This window comes from Balaenoptera acutorostrata, chromosome 3 (assembly GCF_949987535.1).
Source record: "Balaenoptera acutorostrata chromosome 3, mBalAcu1.1, whole genome shotgun sequence".
Taxonomy (NCBI): Eukaryota; Metazoa; Chordata; class Mammalia; order Artiodactyla; family Balaenopteridae; genus Balaenoptera; species Balaenoptera acutorostrata.
Window position 1 is genome coordinate 88,059,941 of NC_080066.1, and position 26,901 is coordinate 88,086,841.

General features: G+C 39.8%; 1 protein-coding gene across 2 annotated transcripts in view; it reads left to right on the forward strand.

Annotated features, from left to right (window-relative positions):
- Positions 1-26,901, forward strand: part of SHC4 (SHC adaptor protein 4) — a 132,629-nt gene that overhangs the window by 44,116 nt on the left and 61,612 nt on the right. Inside the window, exons 3-5 of one of the 2 annotated variants that reach the window (XM_057543942.1) lie at positions 463-519; positions 23,520-23,583; positions 26,394-26,513. In XM_057543942.1, the coding sequence (XP_057399925.1) occupies positions 463-519; positions 23,520-23,583; positions 26,394-26,513 (241 nt within the window). The remainder of the gene's footprint in view (positions 1-462; positions 520-23,519; positions 23,584-26,393; positions 26,514-26,901) is intronic. The other variant, XM_007170441.2, reaches the window with a different exon arrangement.

Sequence of the window (26,901 nt, forward strand, 5' to 3'; positions counted from 1 at the left end):
TTTTTCATCTTTTCGAATGGAAACTTTGTATATTAAATAATAACTTCTTATTCCCTTCTCCCCCAGCCCCTGGCAATCACCATTCCACTTTCTGTCTCTCTGACTATGACTACTGTAGGTACCTCATATAAGTAGGGTTATATAGTGTTTGTTTTTTTGTGTGACTAATTTATTTCATTTAGCGTAATGTCTTCAAGGTTTATTACTAGGTCAAACAATATAAATATTTTGAAGGCTTTAGATCTGTATTGCTAGATTGTTCTGCAGAAGAAGCATATACTAGTTGATATCCTCCCTCCCAGCCATGTATCTATTTTTTGTTACTATCTGTTTTTATTTTTTATTTTATTTTTTTAATTTCTATTTTATATTGGAGTATAGTTGATTTACAATGTTGTGTTAGTTTCAGGTGTACAGCAAAGTGATTTAGTTATACATATACATGTATCTATTCTTTTTCAGATTCTTTTCCCATATAGGTTATTACAGAGTATTGAGTAGAGTTCCCTGTGCTATACGGTAGGTCCTTGTTGATTATTTATTTTATATATAGTAGTGTGTATATGTTAATCCTAACTTCCTAATTTCTATTTTTAAAACATCTTTATGAATTTGTCAGTCTGTATTTTCCTACTGTTTAGTAAATGGTAAAAGATTATTTCTTTCTCTGCCATGAAGATTCGGTTCATGACTAATGTACACGTCCAAGGGAAGGTGTCTGGCATAGTACCTGGATATTATTCCTTGTAGATGTGTCTGTATGAGATTCAGGCATGGCAAATTGTGCTCTGGGCAGATTTGTGGAAGCTTGAGGGTGGCTCACTTTCCATAAACCTCTAATTCCCACCCTACTTCGCAAATATTTACTCTTCTTCCTTCTCTTAATTTTTCCTTCTTTATCTCCTTCTCCTTTCTTTTCTCAACTTACATATATTTTCACATTCAGCCACTATTCAAGTTGCTTTATTACCAATTGCCTTAGATGTTATAATATATAACTGTTGAATCAGGTTTCAAATAGTTTACAATTTGAATTTCACATATTCACAAAGTTTCATTTAACTCATAATCCTACTTAACCCAAGAAAAAAAATTCAATGGACCAGTTAGAATTCTATAAGAAATAACTTTATTTTGTGTGACCACAGGTATCTCCTGACATTTACCATCAAGCAGAAGATTAATCAGGTGTGACTGCTGATAAACTAGTGTAGCTAATTGCCACTACGCATACAAACAGGTGTATTCAGGCTGATGTCCTACCTATGTTAATTAATCTTACCATCTCTCTACTAGTTAGTACATTGTTCCAGTTAATAGAGAGACGGCAACATGAGGTTCCTGATAATAAAGGAGGAGCCATGGTTAAGATACAACAGTTGGGTCAGTGTTTGAAACAGAGGAGAAAGATGGAGTCAAATTCTTCTCACTATGAGGGACCTTTCTGCCAATTGTTTGAGGGCTGAATCCATAGGACCTCTAGAACACAGAGAATACTCAGAGCAGAGAAAAAGAAAAGGACAAGGAGGCCATGTACTTTGTCGGCGGTTCCGTGGATTACACCCTTTCCAAAGCTCTCATCACACTTCTTTGACTCCAGATTTATCCACTAATTCTCACCCAGGCATTTACCCACTTGACTGATTTAGGACCACATCTTCATATTTAGTAATCTAGTGTTCATGCGAAAGGGCAAAGGAGGAGGTTTTTCCTGATAGAAAAGAGAAACAAGATGATTAGGAAGACAAAGGCTCATGGTGATGGTTGTCTTCAGAATGTCTGGAAAACAATATCAAAAGGAAATAAGAGAAGGGGAAAATGAAAATCATACTAAGGATGACATAGTCATTCCTCTCTCCTATAAAAATGTTCTCAACATGATTTTTATTTTTTAATTTTTGGGGGGAAGTGGGAACTCAAAACTTTTGCTAAGATTATCTCTATTAAAAACTCTCATTCTACTAACGAGGAGATGAAATTTAGATTTAGTAACTTGCCCAAGGTCACACAGCTAATAGATGTGAAGATGGAACTTCAGGTTAAGGCTCCAGGATTAAGAAATTTTGCTCTTTGCCACTATTTTAATATGTCATGATGGTTAAATGATACTTTTCCCTTTAATTTATTATTGTAGAGAACTGCATTAATAAGTTTTATAATATGGAACAATCATTGAATTCCTGCTGTAAACCCTTCTTAATTGTCATGTCATCATAGGTAACAGTTACATACAACTTGGTAATATTTTATTTCAAATTTTTGCATCCTTATTTTAAGTGAGTTTTCTTTTTTGAACTATACATATGAAATTTTGGTTTCAGAAATAGGTTAGCCTCAAAAGAATGATTTCAGAACCTTTCCATATTTTCTGTGCTCTGCCGCAATTTAAACAATGTTGGAATTATCTGCTACTATAAAAGTCTTTGGAACTAGCCCAAACAACTCTCTGAGCTTGTTAGATTTTTACCTCCATTGTCAAATCTTCTTTTTCATTCGTCTTTTCAAATTTTTTTATCCTTTGGTAAGATAATTTTGGGGTGATTTTACCCCAAAAGTTGGGCATTTTATCTTGATTTTTCAAATTTGTCACATAATGTTGGCCATAGTATTCTCATCTAATTTTCACATAGCCTCTATATATATGATTATGCTCTCTTCAACATTTCTGTTTTGTTTGTGTGATCTTTTAAAATCAGATTTGCCAGAGGTTTGTTTATTTTATTGCTCTTTTGAAAGAACCAGGTTTAGTTTTTATTATTCAAATCTACTTGGTGTTTGGCTTTCTAATTCATTTATTTCCTCTTTATCTTCATTATATCTTTCCTCCTTTTTAAGTTTATTTTATGCTGTTCTTTCTTTAATTTCTTAAGATTATTCTTTCATAATTTCTTTATTTTTATTTTTGTCTTTGAGTTTTATTGAGATATAATTGATATACAGCACTGTATAAGTTTAAGGTGTACAGCATAATGATCTGACTTACACATATCATGAAATGATTATCACAATAAATTTACTGGACATTCATCATCTCATATAGATACAAAATTAAAGAAATATAAAACAACGTTTTTCTTATGATGAGAACTCAGTATTTGCTCTCTTAACAACTTCCATATATAACACTCAGCAGTGTTAATTATATTTATCATGTTGTACATCAGATCCCTAGTACTTACTTATCTTATAACTGGAAGTTTTTACCTTTGACTCCCTTCCTCTAATTCCCCTCCCTCCACCTTCAGCCTCTTGTATCCACAAATCTGAACTTTTTAATGAGTTTGTTTGTTTGCTTTTGCAGTATAATTGACCTACAACATTATGTTAATTTATGGTATACAACATAGTGATTTGATATTTCTATACATCTCAAATTGATCACCATGATAAATCTAATTACCATTCATCATGATTTTTAAAACAAAGATAAGAAAACAAAAACCTCATTTGATCTGAAACACACACACACACACACACACACACACACACACACAAGAAATCATGTCACTAAAACCTAAAGCCCACTCCCTCCCTTGCATAAGCATCCACATCATGCAAAGAAGAAAAAAATCTTCCCTTTCCCACTAAGGATGCCTCTTTGTGTCTTGGTGGGAAACTGCCTCTGATACTGAAGGAGGAATAAATTATACGTCAGGGTAAATGCAATAAGTGGAGCTGGTGGGACAGGGCTTGGTTTTCAACCCTGAAGAACAGAACTTCATAAAGGGAACATTTAGTTCATCACCACAGGACATAATTTACCCCAAGGGCAGGGCACACTGCTGGTGAGAGGAACCTCCAGATCATTGTCTTACTACACTGTCCTCTTCCTGTATTTATTGCCTTACATTTGTAACTCATACATGGTAATAAAATCAGCCAGGCTAAGCGCAAAACACCCAGCACAGGATCTGTCCATGCCAGGCTCCAGGACAGCTGGGAAGCAGCAATTCTTGGTGAGTTATTAGCTTCATTCCTGTGATGGCCACCCCTTTGGGGGTGGGGGTCTATGAAGGAAATGGGGAGTGGTTAGAGAACGAGTGGTGAGTGCTTCTTTTTGGGGTCCTGGCTTCAGATTCATTTTCTCTAGCTGATCATAAGGGATCTGCCCCATTCCATTCCCTGGGGGAAGAAAACCCTGAGTAGTGTTTTTTGCAACTGCTGCTGTAGACAGTAAGCAGGCTGTTTGGGTGATTGGTAGTAGGTAAAGCAGCAAGGAAGCAGAGATCATAATTCAGAGGATGTTGTAATTGGAGTAGTTTCCTGTTTGGAATGTTATTGCTCCTGAGCACTGATTCTGCAAATTTAATTCACTGTCTTGAAATTTTGATTCTTTGGCTTCAACAGGACATTAAAGGCAGCTCTTCAGAGACAAATGAATACTTCTGTGTGTGTGTGTGTCTGTGTGTGTGTGTGTGTGTGTCTGTGTGTGTTAGCAACTATTAGATGCAAAGCAGATCCAAGATGCAGCTGAACATTTACCTAAAGTCCTGTGGATGAGCTTTATAAGAAATGTGAATATCAGGAGGGAAAGTATTAAGTATACTGTAGAGGTCAAATATCTGCATGCTAGGTGGCTAAATTAAGATATCAATTTGTTTGAAAATAGGCTGGCATTTATGTAACTTTCCTGAGGAATGTATGAATGAGATTGATTGCAGCTATGCATGGATAAGTGTGTGTATCAGTGTAAAACTTGGAGTAACTGTCCGGCATCTGGTGTGTGGGTTCTGTGTTGACCTGTGAGGAGACCATGCAGTGAAGTGTGGGATTGCAGCTCACATGGCATGCAAAGTAAAGACACCAGAGCGGGGATAAAGGGCCGAGTTTATTAACTTGCCAGGCAAGGGACCAACCCCCCAGAGAAGACATTTACTGAGAAGAGTGGCAAGGAGAAAAAAAAAAATCAAGAATGTTACAGTTCTAGTTCATAGTGGTCATGCTAAAATTTGAAAACGAGCACTTGCTGAGGGAGAATGTTCGTGGTTGGATAAAACAAGTTTCATTGTTCATTGGTCAGGAAGGAATGTAAAGGCCCCAAAAAGGGACTGGGGTCCCAGGGTCAAGGCTTATGACCTTTATCAGCTGGTGAGAACAGTTACAACACATAACAGTCAAATCCTCCTCGGCAGGCACCGGTGTGAGTGGACATACTTCTTCCCACACACGTGGGGACGTCAGGGAGCCCTCATGGAGGTTTTGTGTGGCGTGTGTCTGAATGTGTGCACAGTGACCACCTCTGCTAGCTTCAAGCTGTGCTGCTCCCGGTTCCTCACAACCTCGTTAGGACTGAGATCTCGCTTCTCAGGTATCTGAGATGAAATAGCCAATTAAATTCCTTTTAGAAGTCTTCAAAGATACAATAATTTAAAAAAATTCCCAAGCTGGGACTTCCCTAGTGGCGCAGTGGTTAAGAATCCGCCTGCCAATGCAGGGGACACGGGTTTGAGCCCTGGTCCGGGAAGATCCCACATGCCGCGGAGCAGCTAAGCCCATGCGCCACAACTACTGAGCCTGTGCTCTAGAGCCCGTGAGCCACAACTACTGAGCTTGCGCGCCTAGAGCCTGTGCTCCGCAACAAGAGAAGCCACCGCAATGAGAAGCCTGCGCACCGCAACGAAGAGTAGCCCCTGCTCACCACAACTAGAGAAAGCCCACGTGCAGCAATGAAGACCCAATGCAGCCAAAAATAAATAAATAAATTTATTTTAAAAAAAAAAGTTCCCAAGCAGTTGGGAAGGATTCTGATAGCATGACAGAGTCAAACCCACAGAGAGAGGGTGTGAAAGTCAAGGGCACCTTTTCCTTAGAGTCATTAGCACAATGTCTCTCACATGCAGGTGCAGTTACTATTTGAATGAGCACAGGTGAGGCCAAGAAGTACAGTTACTAAGGCAACCCACAGAATGGAAAAAATATTTTTTAAGTCATATATCTGATAAGGAATTAATATTCAAAATATGTAAAGAACTCCTGCAACTCAACAACGGGAAACCAAACAACCCTATTAAAAACTGGGCAAAGGACTTGAATAGACATTTCTCCAAAGAAGACACACAAATGGACAATAAGCACATGAAAAGATGCTTAACACCACTAATCATTAGGGAAATGCAAATAAAAACCACCACGAAATAGTACTTCACACTCATTAGAATGGCTATTATTAAAAAAAACCCCAGGGCTTCCCTGGTGGCGCAGTGGTTGAGAGTCTGCCTGCCAATGCGGGGGACACGGGTTCGAGCCCTGGTCTGGGAGGATCCCATATGCCGCGGAGCAACTGGGCCCGTGAGCCACAGCTACTGAGCCTGCGCGTCTGGAGCCTGTGCTCTGCAATAGGAGAGGCCGCGATAATGAGAGGCCTGCGCACCGCGATGAAGAGTGGCTCCCGCTTGCTGCAACTAGAGAAAGCCCTCGCACAGAAACAAAGATCCAACACAGCCAAATAAATAAATAAATATTAAAAAAAAAAAAAAAAAAAAAAAACCCCAACACAACAAACAACTAGAAAATAAAGGTTGGCAAGGTTGTGGAGAAATTGGAACTCTTGTGCATTGCTGGTGGTGATGTAAAATGGTGCAGTTGCTGTGGAAAACAATATGGCAGTTCCTAAAAAATTAAAAATAGTATTACCATATGATTGAACAATTCCACTTCTGTGTATGTATCTAAAAGAATTGAAAGCATGTATTCAGACAGATATTTGTACACACATGTTCATAGTGGTATTATTCACAAACTCAAAAGGTGGAAGCAACCCAAGTATCCACTGATGGATGAATGGATAAACAAAACATGGTATATACATACAATGGAATATTAACCTTAAAAAAGAAAGAAATACTGCCAGTTGTGACAACACAGATGAACCTGGAGGGCATTATGCTAAGTGAAATAAGCCAGACAGAGAAAGATAAATACTACATGATATCACTTATACGTGGAATCTTTTTTGAAAAAGTCCAGCTCATAGCAACAGAAAGTAGAATGGTGGTTGCCAAGGGCTGGAGGGCAGGTGGGGAAATAGAGAGATATTGGTTAAAGGGAACAAACTTTCAGTTATAAGATGATTAAGGTCTGATGATCTAATGCATAACATAGTGACTATAGTTGATAATACTGTATTGAAATTTGCTAAGAGAGTAGATTTTAAGTATTCTCACCAAAAAAAAAAAAAAAAAAAAAGGCAAATGTGTGAGCTGATGCATGTGCTAGTTAACTTGATTTTGGGAATTCTTTCACAATGGACACATCTGTCAAACTATCATGTTGTACACTTTAACTATATTATGACTTTATTTGTCAATTATACCTCAGTAAAGCTGAAAAAAAGGAAATTCTGATACATGCTACAACATGGATTAACCTTGTCTTAGTGCATTTGGGCTGCTATAACGAAATACCATAGATTGGGTAGCTTATAAACAACAGATATTTATTTCTTACTGCTCTGGAGTTGGGATATCTGAGATCAAGGTGCCATCATGGTCGGGTGAGGGCCGTTTTCTGGATCACAGACTTATTGTATCCTCACATTGCAGAAGGGGCTAGGGAGCTCTGTGGTACCTCTTTTATAAGAGCACTAATCTCCTTTATGAGGGCCCCACCCTCATGACCTAATTACCTCCCCAAAGCCCCACTTACTAGTACCATCACCTTTGGGAGGTTAGGATTTCAACACACAAATTTTGGGGAGACACAAACATTCAGCACACTGCAGGCCTTGAGGACATTGTGCTAAGTAATTAAGTCAGTCACAAAAAGACCAATACTGTATGATTTCATTTATATGAAGTGCCTAGAGTAGTCAGATCCAGAGATAGAAAGCAGAATGGTGGTTGCCAGGGGTTATAAGGCGAGGGAGTTAGTGCTTAATCGATACAGAGTTTCAATTTGGGAAGGTGAAAAAGTTCTGGAGATGGATGGTGGTGCTGATTGCACAACAATGTGAATGTATCAATACTTAATGCCACTGAATTGTACACTTAAAAATGGTTAAAATGGTAAATTTTATGTATGTATGTTTTACCACAATTTTTAAAAAGTGTCAGTTACTAGATGAGTTATATTTTTGAAGTATTCAATGTTGTCTGTTTATTTTGCTGAAAAGGTGCAAAGCCAGTAAGAGAAGGACAACTGAAGCATCAGGGCCTATTGTCTAGCAGGTTCCACAGCTGAGAGTATTAGGGAAGGAGTGCATAGTGGCCTCTTCTAATTTCTTGACAGGGAAGCCCAACCAAAAACCACGCTGGCCGAGCGGGCTGCTGCAGGACAAGAGGCGAGAGTAGTTAACAACAGCTGACATTTGTTTCGCTTGCCCAGGGCTTTTACATTCATGTTCTCTTATGAACCACACAATCACCCTGAGAGGAAGGCACTGTAATTCCCCATTTTGAGCATGGGGAAGCTGAGGCTCAGAGAAGGTAAGTGACCATCCCAAGACCACACAGCTCTTCTGCTGGGCTCAAACCCAGGTACTCTTAAACCAAATCCTGTCCCTACAGCACTTAATGTTTCCTAGTGACATTGCTTTGGTTTGAAGCTAAGTAACTGCTCTTATAGCTGTGAATAGACTAAGATGCTGGGAGACAATTCAGGCAGTAAAGGCAAGCCTGAGTCATCTTTATCCACATTTTTTTTTTGGCTCCGCTTCTCGGCTTGCGGGATCTTAGTTCCCTGACCAGGGATTGAACCCAGGCCCCCTGCAGTGGAAGCACAGAGTCCTAACCACTGGACAGCCAGAGAATTCCCCTAAGTTGTCTTTAAAAATCACTTCTAACTGAGAGAACAGCACGGCTATGACCATTACCATCGCTGATGTCAGGTCTCTGTGGAACATCTAATTCTTAACACTTTTTCACTATTTCTTTCTGATTATAAAAATTAAATGTGGCTTATTGTGGAAATTGGGAAGTAGGGTAAAAGAAAAGAAGAAACAGACAGATCACTGGAGGTAATCAAGAGTAACAGTTTGGTATAAGGTTTTTCCAGTCATATGTTTGGAAACTAAAGTGAGATTATATGGTGCTTATTAATTTGTGATGTGTTTTTATCATTTATTATGCACATTTTCTAGGTCATTAAGTATGACCAGTACTTGCTTTGACCTGAGCTTTAAGGTGGCAGAAATAATTTTAAGTGCATCTACTTGCCATAGGTATATTTATTGAGAGTCTTTTGGCTTTAAGTAGCAGAAGATGACTCTGCCTAGCTTAAGCCAAAAGGGGGATTCTTGAAAGGATATTGGGGCAGCTCATGGAAGCTGAGGAACAGTGAACAATCAAACCAATAGAAGGATAGGGTCAGGGCTGCCAAGGCCTCAGCAGCAGGAGTGCAGAGCCTCCCCGTCTCTGGTTTTCTCAGTTCCAAATATCAAATTCCTAGGTAGGATGGTGATTGGGGCCTAATCCTGAGCCACTCATCTTTGGCCAGGACAGAGCTGCATTGTGGCAATATGGTAGTTCTGTAACACTCATATATTGAGAAGGGCATTTGCTGGGAGGAGGAAAAAACAACTTGTAAAAACAGCACTAGTAAACGCAGTAAAAAATGGATTCCTACCTCAAAGGGAAAAGAACACAATAGATCGATTTCTTCGAACACCTTTAAAAAAAAAAAAATTGGGAATATATAAATCATCCCCCAAATGCTTCACTAAAATCTAAGGGTTGCAAAATTGTTAGTCAAATGTTTGAAGTTATTATAGTTAGTGCATTAATTTTTGAGCATAATTCAATTGAGCTGTATGTTTAAGTGGTGTTTGGATATTTCAAGAAACTTTGAAACTACATGTATAGGTATTGTATATGTTTATGCCTTTTTTATAGGATGTAGGGCATTGTTTTAGTGTTTTTGAGATATTTATAGAGGTTTATAAAATGGTCATTAGTTTTGTTCTACAACAGGCTGTTTACAGCGTCTATATTTGATTTGCTGAGAAATCCTTGGTCAGGAATGAAACTCCCAATTACAGTATTTTTTCCATGGCAAATGTGATCCACTTTATGAAATGGTTTCTAAAAATATGTTGCAGCTGAAATCAGGGCCTGCTAATTTATCCATATGAATCTATAGAAACTTACAGATTTGCTGATATTATTGTATGAACACACACACACATACACTCTCTCTCTCTAACAGGCAATATACACACATTCACTGACCTAAGTGAGAAGAGTTAGCTATCTGTCCATGTCTAAGTATGGATTATAGTGGATGGCCTCAAGAGTTTGAGGAGAAACAAATTAATTCAGAGCTTAAAATGCGTGAATGTTAAAGCGTATGCATTTGGGGGTGACCCCAGTATTTTTAGCTTCAATTACTAAATGAAATAGCTTTTTTCCAGTGATTTTTTTCCCCCAGGCCTTCTCTACCATGCACAGTCAGTTGAGAATACTTTCTGGTATCTCCCTTTTGTGGCCCTCTTCGGTTTCCTTTAGAAGTCAGTACTGAATGTTTGTAACACCCCAAGCATGTTCAACTAGACTCTGTGTAAATGTCTCCAGGACCAAGAAACGGGGTTTCTAATTTTGATTTTAATGGACATAGTGGTCAGCTCCTGCTATGAATCATTTAACAGTGCAATAGAATAGGCCTTTTGAACCATTGCTCCTGGAAACACCAATGCTGTGGTTGTATAGGCGCTTCCTGAAAAAGTCCAGAGTGGGCCCCAGAGTGTGTCTGGCCTAGAAGGCCTTGGGTGCCTATGGTCCTTTTTCAGTGGGGCAGTCAATCGCAAGGGCTTCATCGTCCATCATCTTTGGGCCTTAAGGTTCTCCCTGGAAGCCTATTCCATGGGCCTGGTAGGTTGCAGAGCCACAGTGACTGGGGCATAGTTGGATCAATAAATATTTATTGGTTAACAGAGAGGTTTCATGGCTTTTCAGGCCTAGATCACAGATCTTTAGATGACTCCGGAGGTCTTGAAGGCTCCATGGTCACTGCTGGTAGTCAGAGAAAAGCAGAAAAGACCTAGACATTCTACAAACATGGTATCTGGCATCCTGAACTAGACCAAATTCCAGAATGAGGAGCTCTTAGACAATTGGGTCAGGTCCCTGGCTCCACGGTAGAGCATCTGGCACATGGACCCCATTCGTATACATTGTTGAACAAAGGAATGAAAATAAATTCACTGAAGATACTCAGTTTGATTCAGAGAGCCTTGGGGTCCAAGGAGTTGATTCAGATGAAGAGAAGGATTTCTTGATCCCAGGGAACTGGCTGTACTTCAACCTCTTTCTAGTTCAGGGATTCAAACATGGTTTTCAACTTTTAGCAAGCAGTCTACAGAGCAGTTTATTATTAATTAATAGCTACAGTCAGCATCATAAAAGGTAACATTTATAAAAGATATTACTAGTAATCCTATTTTGCGCATGAGGATACTGAGACTTAGAGAAATTATGGAATTCCCCTAGCAAGTTAATAAGTGGTGGAACCAGTAATCAGGTCTGCCTGACTCTTGTGTACTATTCCTCAGTCAAAATGAGAGAATTCTAAGGAACAAAACTCAGGGAAATGCTGAAAGCCAGAAGTGACAGAATAAGGAAACATCCAAACCTCAGGTTAGAATTTGTCCTAGGTTCAAGATACCACATCCCTTGTTTGTGAGTTCTCTCTGGAAGGGCCTTCATAAAGATGCTCAAAAGTATGTAGGTGAGGATACTTTTAGTATCCTTTTCTGATCTCTACTAAGGAAAAAAAATTGTGTCAGACAGTGGTTCTCAAACTTCAGCACACGAGAGAATCAATCACCTGCAGGGCTTGTTAAAACACAGTGTTGGGCCCCACTCCCAGAGTTTTGAATTCAAGAATTTGCGTGTCTGACAAGGTTCCTGGTGTCGCTTATGCCGCTGGTCTGGGGGCCACACTTTGAGAACCACAGGTGTAAGGGAACCCTATCAGTGGTTTCAAAATGAGTTCTCTAGTTGGACCACGGATCATATGGAAATCCCTTGTTTTTGAAAAGGTGGATCCCCAGAAAATCCCAAAGAGCATCTGGAGGTTATTTTTGCTTTTAAGAAAGGAAAAGGGCAAAGCCTAGGGAATACCAGAGCAGCGAGTTTTAATTCTGATATATGTATGTATGTATATATATACACATATCTCCAGAAAAATCAATGTTACAGTTCCTTTTAGGAAGAGTGAACTAAATGGGAAGCACTCAAAATTCATTAAAAACTAATCTCAGCCTGAAAGACTTTTCTTTGATGAAAAGAGAGCTGTGTGGCCAAAGGAAATACAGGACAGTTGGCATGTCTCTCCACCTGCCAGGCAGATGTGTTCCATTTCCTGTCAGGATTCTCCTTAGGAAAACTGTGAAATGCCTAATGGAATAAATGCAGGCTCTGACCCCTTTTCTTAAACATGAGTTGGAGCCTGTGAGAGCTGCACCTGCTCTAGGAAAATGTGCATTTTCACGTATGTTTGATTAATAAGAGGGTGGATTTTTTTGATCTGGATCATCTGAGCCACTTACGAGGATTTTCTCTGATTTTCTTTCACTGTCAGCTGTGACAACGCAGATTCTTAAAAAGGAAAGACATCTTCTAGTTAAGTGTTTAAGCCAAAGTAAAGTAGCGTAATTCTGGTGGCAGCTCATTAGCAGGACTTAGGCTGGATCTAGAAACAGACTCTGAGATGGAGAGTCAAATGCAAAAGGTTTGCTGGGAAGTGTCTCAAGACCAACACGTGAGGGAGTGAGGGATACAGGACTAGACCTGGTGGGGCGGGCGAGGAGGCTTGAATACTGATGCTGTCTCAACAAAAGCTTCAGCAGATCTTGTGGGTAAAGGGACCAGGCCTTCAAACCCCGTATTGACTTGTCATTGGTGCCTGCTGCCTCCGGGGAGGGACATAATCTGTGGGCTAGGTAACTGCCTTAAGGAGAGGACAAGTTCTGGGGAAGGAACTCAGCTGTGAGCCATTAGCAGTGAACACTCCAGCAACAGGGGCAATGAGTACCTTTGTTCTGAAGGGGGATCTGGGTTATACAGGGGGACAAGGATCATACTTTGTTTCAGTGCCATAGAGCTGTCTAAACATTTACATATTGAACATTCAATGTATCCAAGGCAGGTGCAATGGGGTATCTAAAGAAAATCAGATAAGCATTCTGCCTTTATAGAAATGTGAACTATCCATTATTACTACTTGCATAATAGACATAATTGGACCTCTTCTACAACATATTATTTATAACATTCCAGTTATAACCATAGAGTACGCTGCTGGGTACTAGGTATTGTAAAAAGCAGGTTAGACCCAGTTCTCAAAGCAGACAGACATTTTAAGGATAAAGCAATAATAATGGCTAACATTTACTGAAGCATTGTTCAAAGCACTATTATTATTCCCACTTTATAAATTTAAGAAATTGAGACATAGAAAGCTTTAAGAACTTGCTCAACATGACCGAGCTTATAGGAGACTGCTAGATTTTGAATTCTGGCTGTCTGATTGCAGAGCCCACTGCAATGAGTTTTTCTTCATTGAGCCTTTCTTCATTCTATTATCATAGAAGAGTTATAGATAAATTAAAGTGCTCCACTTTTTTCCCTTTTAACAATTATTTATAGTAATTTTACACTTTTGTTTATTTCTGTATTCCTGCAAGCACTTTGTACTGTATCATGCACATGATATCATGTCACTTAATGAAGCTTAGTTGATATAAAAAAAAAGAAGAAGAATGTCAGTTCCCCTCTCCCTTCACTGAATGCTGGTAGGAGAAACAAAGAATGGAAGATGATAATTAACAGTATGTAGAAGAAGTTCCATAATCCTTATATTTATACAGTAGAAGACTCATCTCTTATAAAACCCAACTTCCTGTACCAAGATACTTAGCAAGACCAAGTCCAAAATACGTATAAATAATCTTTGTCTGTGAAGATTAAAAGGTTGTGTTCTAATGGTTTTTCTGCCATGTACAAGCTAATAGCCGACTGTGACCCCAAGGCCTCTTACATTCCTTTCTGGTTTGCTCCAGAAGAAGGGTCAGCAAACCACCTGCTACCTGATTTTGATTTTGCCACCTTTTGAGCCAAGAATGGTTTTTGACTTTTTTTTTTTTCCTCTAAAGTATTTGTTTATTTATTTATTTATTTATTTATGGCTGTGTTGGGTTTCGTTTCTGTGTGAGGGCTTTCTCTAGTTATGGCAAGCGGGGCCACTCTTCATCGCGGTGCGCGGGCCTCTCACTATCGCGGCCTCTCTTGTTGCGGAGCACAGGCTCCAGACGCGCAGGCTCAGTAGTTGTGGCTCACGGGCCCAGTTGCTCCGCGGCATGTGGGATGTTCCCAGACCAGGGCTCGAACCCGTGTTCCCTGCATTGGCAGGCAGATTCTCAACCACTGCACCACCAGGGAAGCCCGGTGTTTGACTTTTTTAAACGGTTGGGGGGAAAATATCAAAGAAGAATATTTTGTGACATGTGGAAATTACATGGACTTCACATTTGTGCCCATAAGTGTTTCTGGCACACAGGCATGCCCATTCGTTTATGTATCGTCTGTGGCTGCTGTTCAAGCTACAACTGCAGAGCTGAGTTGTTGCGACAGTCTGTATGGCTCTAAAAGCCTAGCGTTTTCGCTCTCTGGTCCTGTATAAAAAGGCCTGCTGACTACTGCTATGCAGAGATGCTCAACCTGACTTAGCTCTGTTGGAAGCACTTGAGGGACCTTTCAAAACTCCCAGTAGTCCCACCCTCACCCATTAGATCAGAATGTCTGGAGATGAGACCCAGTCATCAGGGTTTGTTAAAGCTCCCCTGTGTTTCCCCCGTGTGCAGCCAAGGTTGAGAACCACTGCCTAGAGCATGAATACATTTCGAGGGGCAGACGGACTAGGCTTCTCAGCATCCAGGCCGCCGGATGGGAGAGAATGCAGGTCACTTATCACCACCCATGTGTGCAGGGGGTCATGTGAGCAAAGATGTTCAGGACCTCCAGACGCCCTCTGGTGAAAGCCCTTCCCGTGAGGAGGAGAGAGCCAGGATAAAGGGGACAGAGCGGACAGGAGAGGATTATACCAAATATCTTTCCCAGCCTGTTGACTAAGTTGAATACAAATTTCTCGCCGAACGGAACATCATCAAATGTGCAGGTAGTGTAGCCTTCCCTACCGTAGCTGCTAGGAGCAGGTGACCTAATTCCTTAGCATCCACTGATACGACCATCTGGTTGAAGATGTAGAGTACAGAACCAGCCATACTGTGCAGTGAGTTCAAGTAGAAGTTCTAATCCGCTGTGTGGTCCTTGAACTGATCTGCTTCAGAATCAGCCGGGAGGCTGTTAAACTGCAGACCTATAGAATCAAAATCTCAAAAACAGTCCCAGGAATCTGCATTTTTAACCAGCATCCCAGTTAATTCTTAAGAACTTTGAAGTTTGATCGCCACGTACCTAAATGGTTATCTCAGTGAATTCTTAGCAGATGTGCGTGCCAAAGTTGTCCGACCAGTGGATTCAACTGGCTAAGCCAGTTACTAATTCCTTCCAGAGGCACACACACACATTTTTTAAAAATGGACTTACCAGATAAAATCTATAGTATATACACCAAATGGCCCATAAAACAAGGAGTTATTTTTTTTTTGAAACAGTGGTGGAAGTCATACACTCATTCTACCCATTACTGTCTTGCTCAACATTATAGATACCTCTGGCAAACGGTTTTAAGTATCTTAAATGGCACCAAATCTTCCTTTTTTTTTTTAAACTTTTGGGTTTATTTATTTATTTATTTATTTATTTATTTATTTATGGCTGTGTTGGGTCTTCGTTTCTGTGTGAGGGCTTTCTCTAGTTGCGGCGAGCGGGGGCCACTCTTCATCGCGGTGCGCGGGCCTCTCACTATCGCGGCCTCTCTTGTTGTGGAGCACAGGCTCCAGACACGCAGGCTCAGTAATTGTGGCTCACGGGCCTAGTTGCTCCGCGGCATGTGGGATCTTCCCAGACCAGGGCTCGAACCCGTGTCCCCTGCATTGGCAGGCAGATTCTCAACCACTGCGCCACCAGGGAAGCCCCAAAATCTTCCTTTTTTGAAGATAGGCCTAATTTTTGGAGGTAGATAAACATCATTTGGAGTGAAATGCGACAAATAAAGTGGGTGATTATGTTGGATCTGTTTTGGTTTTTAAAAAAATGAATTTTGATTCTTAAGTGACCACACTGTATGATCCGTGCACTCTTTAACCCCCAAAGACATGCCTTCATAATATTTCAGTATATTTTGTCTAAAACAGAGTTGTTTTAGTTTATTCCAAAGTAAAGGAGAACAGTCTTTTGGATTTACCAATTCCAGTGTGTTTTGTGTGAAATCAACCCCATCTCTCTGTTGTCATTTCATATTTGAAGGTGTATAAGCCATCAGTATGGGGGTGTGTTTGCATTTTGAAATATGTGATTCTATTACAGGAAATCATTGTGGGGATAGGAGAAGATCAGCACTTCACTTCCGTTGACTGGGGAGATACTTGCAGGGGAGGTGCCATCCTGGGGACGGGATGGTCTTTCACTTCATTAAAGTGCAGCTGATGGGTCAACCTTTGCATCAGAGCCAAAGGGCAGAATCACAGAGTAGACAGAACAACCTGTGTTCTATGCTGGCTTGTGTTGGGTAGAATTGCAAATGTACTTTATAATCAGATTTTAAATAGAATCCAGGTTGGACGGAGTGGTGAGATAAGTCCACGTGAGAGTAAATGCTGTGGGCAGTCCTGAAAGGTTTGATTTGACCATCTGGGACCTGAAGTGCCTATTTCTAAAATGAAAGGATATATTTTACGGGCTGTGTCGACCCTCCCAGAGTGCATGGGTGATGCCCCTTGATAATAGTACAAAGGGAGTTTGAAGTTTTCCATTTTCCGCTGGTCTAGGGGCATTGACTGCACTCATTGTGTGCTTATCGCCATGGAGGCAGGCTCATGTTCTAAAGTGTCCTGTCTGGGGCTTGCACACATTCTTGGATGTCTTTAATTTCACCAAGCTGAACAAAATTGAACACATAGATCACTGAGGCTTGATGTTCTGAAGGCAAAGATTTCAAAAAAGCAGGTACTAGTTTCCCTAGAACAATTGGAACACCGTAATACCACACTGATGTGGAGTCTGAATTACTTACGAGTCCTCTCATTCGTCAATAGGAAAGCAGTTTGAGACATTCAGGTGACAACTTGTCCCTGCGACATTGTTAACTGATTTCTTTAAGGTTTCATGTTGGAGACGAAAAGTAAGGCAAAATCCCTGTGCCTTTGTTCTGCCTACATATTTTCTGAGTTTTATTTTGGAAAGGCTCTTGCTGGGATTAAAATGTATTCTCATTTCTGTTTGCTTGGACAAAACAGAACCACTCCGTGTGTGTGTGTGTGTGTGTGTGTGTGTGTGTGTGTGTGTGTTGGGAGATGGGGATAGTTGCTTTTAACTGCTCTGCTGGGCCATTTGCCTGGTTTCATGTGACACAGTTTCTGGCTTTCCTATTTACTGAAGAACTGTATTTTGACATTCATTGGAAACATTCTGTCCCACAGGCCCCCAACCTCCCTTAAATGCTCCCCTTTGTCTTGGATTAGGATATTGCCTTCCAAATTTTAAAAAACAAAGATTGGGCAACATTGCTTCCAGAGGAGCGTAACTGTTTAAGAGTTAAAGACACAGAAAAATTATAACTTCTTAAGTACTGTAGAGGCCAGGGGTTGATGAAGAAAGGTGCCTTTGTTTGGGTGATTAGTTTGGACTCTGTTAAAACAGACAAAAATATCTTTTTTTGGTCTTATGGCGTAGGCAGGGTTTTATATGCTTAAAAGCAAATCTTCAACTGCATTCTCATTCTCTTACATCAGCCCGCTTCTCCCCTTCCCTCCCATGTGGCAAAACAATAAACAAAGTGACCACTGTTGGTGCCGTGGGTCTCTCTCTCTCTCTCTTTCTGGTACAGGCTCCCAGGATGCAAATCTTTAGCCGTTTAAACTCTGAAAAGTCTTGCTTCTCTAAGAGAGGACGATTGCTGAACGTTTGCTCGCTGGAGAATGTCCCATGGTCGTCAGCTTCCAAGACGCTCTGCAAAAATGCAGGCTGCTTGGGCAGCTGGGATGGTGGGGGGCACCCCCGTCCTGTGAGGAATCCCTGCTTCAGGATCTCTGTTTTCTTTCTTCTCAGTATTTGTAAAGTCAGTGCTTTAGGTCGGAGAGTGTGTCTGGAACTCCAGGAAAGCATTGAAAGTACTATCTGTTCTTGAAAATGTTACAGTTAATCTCTTGGTCAGAGTCTGAGGGGGAAAAAAGATCTTTGTGAAGAAAGGCAACAAAACGCAAGCACGTATGTGTCTTCCCTGACTAGGGTTTCAGATTTGCTAACACTGATAACAGCAAAGAAAGGAGAGTTTTCAGAGGTTATTTTAAAGCAGTGGTTCTTAACCTGGGATGTGTGGATTCCCAAGAGGCCCACAGATGGTTTTCCAGGGATGGTGCTGAGGGGCCGGGGGGTGGGGGTAGGGGTGGGACGGGCCCTCTAAAATTGAATAGAAACATTTGTACAAATAGTACTTTTATTGGAGAGAGACCTATGATTCTCCTTAGAGTCTCAAGTAAAAAAAAGTAGTAACTACTTTATTTTTGGTAGCTCTTTTTCTCTGTTATGGCAAAAGACACATAAAATAAAATTTACCATCTTAATTACCACTTTAAAGTATTGGGTTGGCCAAAAAGTTCGTTTGGGTTTTTCTGTAACATCTTACAAAAACCTGAACGAACTTTTTGGCCAGCCCACTATATAGTTCAGGGGCATTAAATACGTTCACATTGCTGTGCAACCATCACCACTGTCCATCCCCATAATTCTTTTCATGTTGTGAAACTGAAACTCTGTACCTATTAAACAGTAACTCCCCATTCTCCCCCAGACCCTGGCAACCATCATTCTACTTTCTATGATCTTTGACCTACTCTAAGTACCTTATGTAAGTGGAATCATGCAGTATCTGTCTTTTTGTGACTGGTTTATTTCACTTTGCATAATGTCCTCAAGATTCATTATGTTGTAGCACATTGCAGAATTTCCTTCCTTTTTAAGGCTGAATAATATTCCCTTGTATGTATATACCACATTTTGCTTATCCATTCACCCATTGAGGACACTTGGGTTCATTCCATGCTTTGGCCATTGTGAATATTTTATTTATTTATCTTATATTTTTTGGCTGCGTCAGATCTTAGTTGCAGCACACAGGATCTTTTGTTGAGACATGGGGGACCTTTTCATTATGGCACGTGATCTCTTTGTTGTGGCGCTCAGGTTTCTCTCTAGTTGCGGTGCTTGGGCTTCTCTCTAGTTGTGGTGTGCGGGTTTTCTCTCCCTAGCTGTGGTGTGCGGGCTCCAGGGTGCGTGAGCTCAGTAGTTGCGGTGCGCAGGGTCCAGAGCGCATGGGCTCTGTAGTTTGCTGCACGTGGGCTCTCTCATTGAGGCATGTGAGCTCAGTAGTTGCGGTGCTTGGACTTAGCTGCCCTGCGGCATGTGGGATCTTAACCAGGGATCGAACCTGTGTCTCCTGCATTGGTAAGCGGATTCTTTACCACTGGACCACCAGGGAAGTCCCTAGCTGTTGTGAATAATGCTGCTGTGAACGTGGGTGTACAGTATAACTACTTTTTAAAAGCAAGTTCATAAGCACAAGTTTCCCCTTTTTTGTTTTGAGTTGTATATTAAGAGACTTTCAGAATCTGTGAAGCTTCTGGTGCCTCAACTTACTTTTAAGTTCTGAGTGAGTGTGCCTTGCACACATGTATGTTCTTCCCCTGAGGGCATGTGGCTGGGCTCTGGAAGCTCTTCTCGTCCCTAAGGAGATAACAGCTGATGTATAGAAAGCAAAGGACTGGGGCATCCTCATGGGCCTTCTCCAGAGCTGACCCCTACCACTTTGCCTTATTCCCTTGGCAGGTTACTCCAGCCACAATGCAGAAGGATTGGCCAAAAAGGAGCCCCTTTCTGTGTTGGGGAGTGAGCAGGGGAAGGACCAATATGTTTTTCTTCCTAGTCCCCAAAGTCTGGGAGTCCCTCCTTTTCATGCACTTGGCAATATGGTCCCTCCCTGGGTGAGTGTGGATTTTGAAGTCAAACTTGGATTTGCATTCTGTCTCTCCCACTATCCGCTGCATTATTTGGAGGCAGTTATTAAAATTGTTTGAACTTTAGTTTCTTCATTTGTAAAATGGGGATAAACTACCTACCTTGAAATGACATTATTAAGACTAAATGAGAAGACGTACATAAGGTGATTAGTGCTGAGCCTGACCATATAAATAGGAGCAGCTTCTTCATTAAAACCCAGGCTCTCTGCTACAAATCTAAAGGTAGGGATTTCTCATGTGAAAGCATTGCTAAATCTTGTCAAGGGTTTTTTTGTTTGTGAAACTTTGGGGAGTGGAAACCGGCAAGTCTACCAAATAAACTGAAAAGATAAATCTGGACTTAGTGGCTATAAAGATGGAGGCGTTAAAGGCTAAGCTGGGATGGGAGCAGAGAGAGAAATAAAGATCTGTTATTATCTATAACGTGAGCATTGTCCCATCTCTGCAATTGTTGGCAAAAGAGAGGCAGGCTGTGTCACTCCATCGGGACATCCTTGACGTGCTCTCACATCTCCGCAGTACATGAGCAAAACTCCTCCTGAGGAACTAACTTTGCATTCTTTTGAATATTTTAAAAGATTTTTTATGCAATCAACTGCACAATGAAGGAAAACATAACACTGTTTACATCTAAACATCAATAGAATCAAAAACAGGAAACAGCAAATCACACACAGAAGACACCTAAACCAAGTCACTGTTTATATGCTCTATGTCACTATTTATACAGAATTAATTTTATATAGCTGCTACCAGTGTGTATATGCCATTCCAAGTTCTACTTTTCCCCACTAATTTGTATAGATTCCCCCCATATTTCTATAGTTCTCATACTTAACATTTCAAGTGGCAATATTTATATTGATTTGTTTTATATCTATATCACAAGCTTTGGGGTTGGTTTTTTACTCTAAAATAAATGTTTCTTTTACATAACTACTCAATGCTATTTCAATACAAACTCCTCCTCCCTTGTCAAAAGCTCTGATAAATATTATGATATTTGTCATCTTTTATTAACTTTTTCTCTAGAAGGATTGTATTAATACTAATCAAGGCCACCAGCAATGGATAAATATACCTGAAGTGGAATTATTCCCATTTCCCCCAATACTGGCTTTGTAATTTTCTTTTTTGTGAATGTACTAAGAGTGGAGCAAGCATCTTACAGTTGCTTTAATTTTTAATTCTAAAAGTATAACGAATGTCAACATTTTCTTGTTTCTTAAAACTGAACTATTTCTAACTCCGTTTGTATGAATTACCTGATCCAGGAATCGGCAAACAACAGCCCTTGGGCTAAATATGGCCAGTTGCCTGCTTTTAGAAATAAAGTTACTGGAACACAGCTGCGCTCATCTGTTTACATGTTGTCTACTGCTGCTGTTGAGCTTCAGTGGCAGAGTTCAGTAGTTGCAACAGAGCAAAGTCTAAAATATTTACTATCTGGCTCTTTATAGAAAAAGTTTTCAGACTCTAATCCCATCTCTTAGCTCTTACTCAATCTTGTTCTACCACACTTTATGCTCCTGCAATATCAACGTCAAAGTACTGCAGTTCCCCACGTGTTGTGATAATTTATGTTTTAGTGTCTTTACGCATGCTCTTCCCTCTGTCTGGAATTTCCCAACTCCCCTCTGCCAGGAAGGTTCAGCCTTCCAAACCCTCCTGGAAGGGTGCTCATCCTATAAAGCATTCCCTTTAATTCAAATTCATAACTTTACTTTTTTGTTAGAAGATATTGACAGTTGGAATGAGAATCAAGAAAACAATGCCTGGAAAAGCAGTTCATAAAACTATAGGTGCTATATAAAAGTAACAACTTCTAATAATAACTATTATTATACTTGGCAGCATCCGTGCCCACTTTTGTTTCTACTTTTATTTCAAACCATTTACAGGGAGCTTTTTAGACCAGAGCACCCCTGTTGGCTCTCATGGAGTAAAGGGTCTAAGAACACCTTTCCCATAATCTCTCTTTGTTAAATACCAACAACATATTTGGGCGCCTGGACTAGTTATTTTGGCAACACCAGAGGCCAACTGGGATCAATTAGATGTGTCATCAATTATTGACTAATCATTAAGATGACTCAAAACATCAATCAACCAACCAAGCCAAAAAGACCAACTCTCTGAGTTGTCCTGTTTGACTCCACAGAACAAGTTTGGAATCCTAGAGAAGCAATAAACATAAAATTCTGAGAAGATATGCCAAGGCAAAAAGCCTTTCTGTCCATTGGTTGCGGGTAGTTATGTTGAGAACATAGCTCTGCACTACTATATATATAGATCTGCCTATCTATATTTATTTATATATCTTTATATCTATCTATACCGTATATATATTTTTAATGGGTCTGCATTCCTCTCTCTGCATCTCCCTTCCTTTGGGAATCAAAAACATCTCATAGAAAATATTTTCATGAAATCTAATATATATAAAAACTGTATATTGGGTGTGTGTGTGTGTGTGTGTGTGTGTGTGTGTGTTTGTGTGTGTGTGTGAATACAGTGTACTAATTTAAACGATGATGTCCAGTGGATCCGGGAAGGAGTTTAGAGATTTCCATTTGCTTTGTGAAAAGTTTGATATGTGTGTTGAAAGCCATGAAGTGAAGGTTCAGATTACGCCACATGAAAGCTTGGGTGGTTCTGAATGCTGAGTCCCAGAGACAAAAGCTCTTAGTTATAACTGCATTTCTGGAGAGGAGGGCGCCAGTTCGTTCACCACTTCCATTAAGGAACAACTACTTCTTTTAGCGGTGCTTTTCTCTCAGGAAGTGCAATATATAGTAAGGGCAGAAAAATAAGCAAAGGAGGAAATTTGTTATTGATTTTCTTTTCTTCTGTGAAATTACATGAAAGCTCAATGGCTTGGAGCAGTAACTTAGTCAATAAGGCTCCATTTGAGACCACCTTGAAGTTCAATTCTCTCTCAATCCTTTTAAACTTCCTCTAGTGTTGGATTCTTTTGTATTTAATTATCTTCGGTGCTGAGGTACTATGAAGCTTTTTTATTCATCACACCACAGAGGATTTTGCTAAAGGTAAAACTGAAATATTCCCAGACAGTAAGGTTCCATCAGTCCTTTTTGGTTAGAAATCAATAGCACTGAAAACCAATCCTTAAAAGCCAAGGAAAAAAGACGAAGAAGGTGAATAGTAGGACTCCTTACTGTAAAGCAATTTTTCAATATTAGGGTGTTGCTGGATTTTCTTGGGTTTGAGCTGCCCAGAGACTAAGCTCAGTGTTTTCTCCAGTGGGAGTGGGGAAGGTCATTTATGTCAGACTCACCATTATGTGAGTGTACATTTTGGTCATAATACTTGCTAATGTTTATTGAACGTTTACTGTGTGCTGAGTCTTTATATGGTTTCTGTTCTGTAGGGAAGCAATAAGTCGCCTGTGTGGAGCTGTCCCTGGGGCAAATGGAGCCATTAAAAAGCGAAAGGTAAATATTGGTGTGGTTTTTTTGTTTTAGTTTCCCTAACTATGGGAAAGATAGTATCAAAATAGTTGTTAGTTCATTCCACCACATGACCCAAGGTCCAGAACGGCCTTGATTATTTGGCGTGCTATCTGAGATGCACTCAAAGTTGTTCGTTCTTGTCCCTCAAATTTTTCTGACTTGCCAGACACTGTCTGAAATGGTGATGCCTGAGGGTCAGAGTGGAGAAAGCACCTGGGTCTTTTCAAGTCAGAAAATCTGGTTGCAGAGCTAGGTATTTACTTACCTTTGAGCATGGTATCTCATCTCTCCAAAACTCCATTCTTGTTCCTGTAAAGTTAAGCTGTTGCACCAGATGACCAATTTTGGTACCTTCCAATTTCAATATTTTATAATGTATGTATTCCGCATTTTAACATTTTAGACTTTTAGGACTCCATGGCCTCTTTTCAGTTGGAAACAAGAGTGCTGGTAGAGGAAAGGGTAATAAATGGGTAGAAGGAGCTTTTCATGTTGAAATAAATCATGAGATTTGATGTTAGACTTGGATTTAAATCCTGTCTCTGCCACCTACTAACTGTGTGATCTTGATCAAGTCATTTCACCTTTTGAATCCTTGATTTCCTTATTTGTAAAGTAGGGAAAATAGCCCTTAGTTTATAGAATTATGTAAGAATTAAATGAAGTGATGTGTAAGTGTCTTGCTTACATTAGGCTTTCAACGCTAATGGTAGTTAGTAATATCCCTAGAATACTTTGTTGCTTTGAAAAGTCCAAAGGGGAGGTGCAATGGCTCTTAAGATAACTATATAAATTATAGAATTGTAGACTGTTTAAGAGGGGAGGAATTTTTAGAGATCTCCCAGTTGAACCCTCTCACTTTGCCAGCTGCTAAACTGTGGCTCAGAGAAGAGACTTGCCTTGAGTCACTAGGAAGATCAAGGTCAGCGCCAGCTGTAGAAGCCAGGTCTTCAGAGTCCCGGCTTACTGCTCTATTTCCATACCACCCTGCCTAATTTTTTATCATTACTCATTATTTTGCGTAGGGCTGAACCCACTGTCAAACAGAGTGACTCAGATGAGCCACATGATCTGGGAAACTCTGATGAACGGCTCTTGAATTCTACTAGAACTCCCATTACTAGTTTCTCTGACAGAACCGATGGTCTGTCTGTAGCCTCTAGCCTCCTCCTGCCTCTCATAACCTCTGTGAATAGGAGGTTCCGACTGGAAGATCCCAACAAACAGGCTTATTCACTTAAGACTTTCTCATTTCAGGAGTAGTGGGAGTCCACACTCCAAAACAAAATAAAACAAAAGCAAACCAGGCTATCATCTTTCCAGAAAGTACACATGTAAAGAAGTAAAAAAACAAAAAGTAATTTTTGAGCTAATTTCCTTTGATAGCTAGCATTTTTATTGAGTACTTAATACATGCCAGGGACTCTTCCACGCACTTTATATTTTTTATATTCTTTTTCCTCCCAATTTGAAAAATTGTGGTAAAATACACATAACATAAAATCTACCATTGTAACCATTTCTAAGGGTATAGTTCAGGGATATTAAGTACATTCATATTGTTGTTCAATCATCACCCCCATCTATCCCCATAACTATTTTTTTAAAGAAATAAAGTCATTTATTTGAAGAACAGAATATACTTAGAATTGTTTGCTTCTATAAAGCCCATTTCCCCCAAGCCTTAACTTTGAAATTTCATATTAAGCAATGAAATTATTTTACACAATCTAGTTAAACAATTTATTAGGAATAGTCCCATAACTCTTTTTTTATCTTGTAAAACAGAAAGTTTATACTCATTAAAAAACAACTTCCCATTCCCCCCTGCCCCAGCCCCTGGCAACCACCATTCTACTTTCTGTCTCTATGATTTTGACTACTCTAAGTATCTCATATAAGTGGAATCATACAGTATTTGTTTTATTGTGACTGGCTTATTTCACATTACTTCACATAATGTCCTCAAGGTTCATCCATGCTGTAGCACATGTCAAAATTTCCTTCCTTACTAAGACTGAATAAATATTTCATTGTATGTATATATCACATTTTGCTTTCCATTTATCTGTTGATGGACACTTGGGTCACTTCCATGTTTTAACTATTGTAAATAATGCTGCTATGTACATGGATGTACAAATATCTCTTCAAGTCCTTGCTTTCAGTTCTTTTGGGTATATAACAAAAAGTAGAAATTACTGGATCACATGGTAATTCTATTTTTAATTTTTTGGGGAGCTGCTATACTGTTTTCCATAGCTGTTGTACCATTGTACATTCCTACAAATAGTGTACAAGGGTTTCAGTTTCTCCACATCCTTGCTAACACTTGTTATTTTCCCTTCCTTTCTTCCTTCCTTCCTTCCTGCCTGCCTTCCTGCCTCCCTCCCTTCCTTCCTCCCTCCCTTCCTTCCTTCCTCTGACTAGTTATAGGTCTACACAGATTTTCTGTTTCTTCATGATTTATTCTTGGTAGCTTTTATGTTTCTAGGAATTTGTCCATTTCATCTAGGTAATCCAGTGTGTTGACATACGATTGTTCATAGTATTCTCTTATAATCCTTTTACTTCTGTTGAATTGGTAGTAATGACTCCACTCTCATTTCTCATCTTACTAATTTGAGTCTTCTCTCTTTTTACCTTAGTTTATCTAGCTAAAGGTTTGTCAATTTTGTTGATCTTTTTGAGGAACCAACTTTTGGTTTCATTTTTAACATTTAAAAAAACATAAATATTCATTCTGTAACAAAATCCATAACTTATAGAGTGTTGTTTTGTTATTTTTAAAGCCTCCAGCTAAGTTCCTATCAACAGTTCTTGGCAAAAGTAATCTTCAGTTTTCGGGAATGAATATAAAACTGACCATCTCAACATGCAGCCTCACACTGATGAATCTTGACAACCAACAGGTAAGATCATGAATGTCATTTATAGTTTAACATATCATCTATTTTTCTAGAACAATCTGGGCATAATGAAGAGAATAAAGTTTCAGACAGTGTGCCTAAAACTTAATAAGACATGAGGGAAAAAAATCTGCCAAGGATTTATGTGTAGCAATAATTAGGACAACAGTATTACTAACCCATCACTGGGGCATTTAACTGCCTACATACTTGCCCCTACCTATCGGCTTTGTAATAAGAACTAAGGTGCAAAGAACATATTAAGTGCCATTTGGAATATATTTGAGTCAGTCATTTATTACTCTCCGCTACCCCTCTCCAAAGGGAAAGCAATTCCATCATCAGAACTAACAGACTGTGTGTTGGACTGGGGATGCAAATGAAGGACAGA